Source organism: Muntiacus reevesi, chromosome 14 (genome assembly GCF_963930625.1).
Source record: "Muntiacus reevesi chromosome 14, mMunRee1.1, whole genome shotgun sequence".
In the NCBI taxonomy this organism is placed as follows: Eukaryota; Metazoa; Chordata; class Mammalia; order Artiodactyla; family Cervidae; genus Muntiacus; species Muntiacus reevesi.
In genome coordinates this window covers 1051965-1057401 of record NC_089262.1, presented here as the reverse complement: position 1 = coordinate 1057401, position 5437 = coordinate 1051965, and the positions used below count along the sequence as shown (strand labels likewise).

Below are 5437 nucleotides of genomic sequence, written 5' to 3'. Positions count from 1 at the left end.
GCGAAGCCTCACTCGCACACCCCTCGTCCGTCTCATTTGTAATTGAGACTAATGATTACAGTGGGGCGGGAAGGAGCAGCTGCTCATTAATTAATTTCTAATTAAAAGTCCTCCCGTCCTCGGTGACTAAGGAGAAAGTCCGTGCGTCGGGGCGATGTTGACTGCTCCTCGGAGGAAATTCATTTGTTCCGGCCGTTCGCCCTCCGCCCCGGGCGGCGTGGCCGCGTGTCTCCGCCCCGCCCGGCCGGGCCGGGGCCGAGTGACCCCCGCGTCTGTGGCCGGGCCGGGCTGCGCGGCGTGGGGCTGACGTCAGAGCCTCCGCCGCTTAAAGCCGCGCACCGCTGACTTGACGGATTCGCACGCCTCATTTTTTTTTTTCCTTTTTTGTAAAATATGTATTTGTGTCGCCGCTGCGAGGCCGGCCGGTCCCAGTGTCCCCTCCAGGCTCCGGACTGTGAAGCTGAGAGGATCGCCGCGGCTCACTTTCCTCTCCACTTAGAAAAGTTTACCGAGCTTGTGGCTGAATTAACCAGCTCTTCTGCTTCGCCCTCCCAGTGCCTAGAAGCCCGCGGCCCCCGAGCAGTGGCCGCGCCGCGCCGGCCCCCTCGCTCAGGACCCTGCCGGCCCCGCCCGCCGGCCCCGGGCCCGCCATGTCCTACCCGCAGTTTGGGTACCCCTACTCCTCGGCACCCCAGGTAAGGGGGCCCCGCTGTCACCTCCCAGCGAGCGGGGCCTGTGCCGCGCACCCCTCGCGACCCACCCTGGGGCGGGCAGAGGCCGGAGGGACCCCGATGGGCAGGGCCCCCATTTCCCGCTTTTGTTTGTCCCCCACCCCTTCCCGGGCTCTGCGGCTGTGCCCTGGGGAGCCTGGGGACCCAGGAGAGGTGGCACCCGAGGGCGTGCGCGCTGAGGCCTTGGAAGCTCCGGGGGGAGGGGGGGTGTGAACATTCCGGCCGGGAGGCGCTGGGCCCCACGTGGCTGGAGGAGGAAACAGGACACCCTTGCATCCTCGAAAGGGACGCGCGGACCCGTGTCGACGGTGGCAGTGCCGCCAAGGACACGGAGTGCGCGCCCCCGCGGCTGTGCGTGGGGCGGACGCAGGCCCAGGGGCTCAGCCTCGAGTCCGCCCCCCACCTTCCTCGCCGCTCTCCCCCCAGTTCCTGATGACCACCAACTCCCTGAGCACGTGCTGCGAGTCCAGCGGCCGCACGCTGGCCGACTCCGGGCCAGCCGCCTCGGCCCAAGCGCCCGTCTACTGCCCGGTCTACGAGAGCCGGCTGCTGGCTACCGCGCGCCACGAGCTCAACTCAGCCGCGGCTCTGGGCGTCTACGGGGGCCCCTACGGCGGCTCGCAGGGCTACGGCAACTACGTGACCTACGGTTCCGAAGCGTCCGCCTTCTACTCGCTGGTAAGGGGAGTGGGGGTGCCTCGCAATCCTTCTTCCTGCCAAGTTGGCCCCTACCGCCCGATTTGCCAAACTCACTTTCCCCAAACTCTGGAGGCAAGGGGCGAGTCCCATGGAGCCAGGGCTTTGGGAGGTGGGAGGGGCACGCCCCACCCTACCCTAACCCTAGCCTTCAGGCCTGGTCCTTCAGGGCGCAGCAGCCCCACGGTTGGGGGATTCTGGCGGGTAGGGCCTCGCATTGAATGTGCGTATTGTTTTCTGTCTGCTCGCGATTGAGTTGGGATCAGATATGTGGTTCTGTCGCAGCTCGCTCGGGCCTGTCCCCCACCCGGCCCCTAACCCCCCTTCTTCTCCGCGCTGGGCTCCTCCCCACTTACACCCTCTCTTCGCCCTGCGCCCCCGCCCAGCCCCCTTCTCCCAACGCCCAGTCGTTCTCGCCCCCAGCCTCTTCCCCTCTCTCCATCCCCCCCTCCATCCCCCCTCTCTCCATCTCCCCTCTCCCCCTCTCCCCCCTCCCCCCTCTCTCTCTCCCCCTCTCCGTCCTCCTTTCCCGCTCTCATTCCCTGATACCCCGACTCTGCTCCTCCTCACTCCACATCTTGGGGCTCCTTCGCGCTGCCTGGGCCCTCAAGGGCAGCCTGGGACTGGGCCAGGCGGCTGGGGGTGGGGGCGGGATGGCGGCTGCCCGGGGGTCTGCGGGAAGCCCGCCAGAGCCAGCGTTCCTAGGGGAGGGGTCGAGCTGGGTCGCATCCCGGAAGCTGCTCCGACCCCAGGCTCACCGGCTCCTACAGAACAGCTTCGACGCCAAGGACGCGCCGGGATCTGCGCATGCGGGCCTCGCCCCCGCTGCAGCCGCCTACTACCCGTACGAGCCGGCGCTGGGCCAGTACCCGTATGACAGGTGAGGCCGCCCCCGCGCCGCGACCTCCGACCCCGCGCCGCGACCCCGCGCCGCGACCCCCGACCCCGCGCCGCGACCCCCGACCCCGCGCCACGCCCCTTCTGAAAGTTCGGGCGACTGAGCGAGCGGCCTTCCCAGGGTCAAGCTCCAGCTGACCCGGGCTTGGGCGCACCCGCCTCCTAGCAGCCCGCACCGCCGGCTCCCCGCGGCACCCACGCCATCTTTCCGACTCTCAAAGCCCAAACCTCGGCTGCCTCCCCCTCCCGGAGAGACTCGGCCTGTGCGGTGTGTCCCAGCCCAGCCCCGCCCCCACAGAGGTGCCCCTGCGCACCAGCAGACGGCAGGCCTCCGTGCAGCGACAGACACCTGTAACTGCAGACCTCGCACGTAGACCCTGAGGCCACTATGTCGCCACAGGCGCTCGGGCCCATTTCTGCCCACGGGTGGTGCGCCATTGGGTTTTTCGAGTCCCTGCGATGTGCTTTCCTGGTTTCAGGATCAAAGGGCCCCAATAAAGGACCTCGCAGAGACATGGGTGTCTGTAGGGTGACAGAGACCTGGCCGGCCTTGCGCCCTGCTTCTCCCCCACCCACTGGGACCTCTCTGACTTCATATAAATTTAATCAAATGTAAACATTAAAAGGCAGGGCGCACCTGGGTAAAACCCATACCACCATAAACACACAACCCCCCCCCCCCCCCACGACCGGGACTGAAAGCCACTTGGCCTTGGCCCTGGTCGCCCGCCCGTGGTGCGGGGGCCGCTGCCCGCGCCCCATTGCCCAGCCTATCCCCAGGTACGGGACCGTGGACAGCGGCACGCGGCGGAAGAACGCCACGCGCGAGACCACCAGCACGCTCAAGGCCTGGCTGCAGGAGCACCGCAAGAACCCCTACCCCACCAAGGGCGAGAAGATCATGCTGGCCATCATCACCAAGATGACCCTCACGCAGGTCTCCACCTGGTTCGCCAACGCGCGCCGGCGCCTCAAGAAGGAGAACAAGATGACGTGGCCTCCGAGGAACAAGTGCGCAGATGAGAAGCGGCCCTACGCCGAGGGCGAGGAGGAAGAAGGGGGCGAGGAGGAAGGCCGGGGTCAGCCCCTCAAGAGCACCAAGGCTGAAGGTACCTGGGAAGCTGGCGGTGTGGGGCCTGGTCTCCGGGCGGGGCCTCCCTGCGCTTTCTCGCGGGTTCTTGGACTTCTAAAGGCGTGGGATAAGGCAAGCTCTTGGGCCTAAGCTGCGAATGAGTGCCCTGGCCCCGAGGAAGGGAGGCCGTGTGAGCCAGGGGACCTGAGCGGTGAGCTGGGAGCACCCGTAGAGATCCAAAATCACCCTGTTTGGTAGGAGGCCGGAATCAGATTGGTCCCTGTTCCGGGGACCAGGAGCCTGGAGGAGATGGGAGCTAGAGGAAATGCGCACACGCTTTTCCTTGCTCCAAAGTGGCCCCTAACCGTTTGCTCAGAACCGGGAAGGAAGGTACCGGGTTCGGCTAACCGCCACCCCCTCTCCCTTCACTGGTCACTTTCTCTCCTGGCAGAGCCCATCGGCAAAGGCAAGGACCTGGAGCTCAGCGACTTGGAGGACTTTGACCCCCTGGAGGGAGAACCCCCAGAGTGCGAGCTGAAGCCTCCCTTCCAGCCCCTGGACGGTGGCCTGGATCGCGTCCCCACCGGGCCAGAAGGGACCAGCGCCCCGGGGAAGGAGGCTCCAGGCGCCCTCCGGATGCCCCTGGCCGCCGGGGGCGGGGCCACTCTGGACCAAGACCTGGAGAGGGCCCGGAGCTGCCTCCGGAGCGCGGCGACCGGGCCAGAGCAGCCGGCGGGCGCGGGCACGGGGGGCGGCCCGCAAGCCTGCGAGTCCAAGCTGGGCTTCGCTCCCGCTGGGGCGTCGGGCGGCCTCGAGGCCAAGCCGCGCATCTGGTCCCTGGCACACACGGCCACCGCGGCCGCCGCCACCGCCTTCAGCCAGACTGAGTTTCCCTCGTGCATGCTCAAGCGCCAAGGCCCCCCCGCGGGCCCGGCCGCCCCCTCCTCGGCACCCGCCTCCTCCTCGCCCGCGGCCCCCGCCGGGGCCCTGGATAGGCACCAGGACTCCCCGGTAACCAGTCTCAGAAACTGGGTAGACGGGGTCTTCCACGACCCCATCCTCAGGCACAGCACTTTGAACCAGGCCTGGGCCACAGCCAAGAGCGCGCTCCTGGACCGGGGGCCGCTGGGCCGCTCGCTGGGGGCGGGCGCCAACGTGCTGACCACGCCCCTGGCACGCCCCTTCCCGCCCGCCGCGCCTCCCGACGCCCCTGCCGCCGGCGCCGCCAAGGACCTGCTGGCCGCCCCCAAAGCCGGCGGCAAGCCCTTCTGCGCCTAAAGGGCAGGGCGCTGGGGCGAGGAGAGAGCCGGCGCTCAGGCCGCAGGCGCGAACGTGGCCTACCCTGCTTTTACCGAGTGTCCAAAGCGAGGCGAGAGTGCGGCGCAGCTCAGGCCGCCAGCCCTCCCCGGAGGGAGCTTCTGAACTGGGGCTCCCGGGCCACGGACAGGAGTCGGCCGGGCCCTCCCCAACCGAGGGGCCCGGCCGGACAGGGCTGCTCTCAGAGCAGCAGGGAGACACCCTGAAGCATAAAGTTTACGTCCAAAAGTTTACATGCGAAGACGCGTCGTTCGAGGCCTGTTTGTGTTGCTGTCCCCTCTGGGTTTGAGGCCTGCCGCTGTTGCTCGTGAAGACTCCTCAGCCTGCTGACCTTCCGGTTTCATCCTCAGCACATACTTCTCACCAACAGCCCTTCACCGAGTTTACACTGTTGCACACTCTTAACCCGATAAAATTATGTTTTTTTAATGTATGTTCACACCAATAATTGCCTGCTTCAGAGGCTGATATAACAAAACCAATAAAACCGAGTGATGGTGTTTGCATTGCAAAAGGAGCACGTGTGAAACCCAGCGATTTGAGAGAGAAGCTGCCCATCACCCCATCCCCGAGGGCAGCAGCGGGAGGCTTACAGAGCCCAAGACCAAAAGTGAAGCCATTGTTATAAAAAAAAGTCACACTTAACTCTGGATTCTGCAGTGTTTCCGATTAGGTGGTGATGAGAGACCCCAAACTTTTCAACTCTCTTCCAGTGCCAGACCCC

At 66.3% G+C, this 5437-nt stretch overlaps 1 protein-coding gene across 1 annotated transcript; it reads left to right on the top strand.

Moving 5' to 3' along the window:
• Positions 1-650: 650 nt before the first annotated feature.
• On the top strand, positions 651-4674 carry IRX4 (iroquois homeobox 4). The gene is made up of 5 exons (XM_065905727.1): positions 651-695; positions 1158-1409; positions 2198-2307; positions 3105-3433; positions 3848-4674. The coding sequence occupies exons 1-5, from the start codon at positions 651-653 to the stop codon at positions 4672-4674; spliced, it is 1563 nt and encodes a 520-aa protein (XP_065761799.1).
• The last annotated feature ends 763 nt before the right edge of the window (positions 4675-5437 follow it).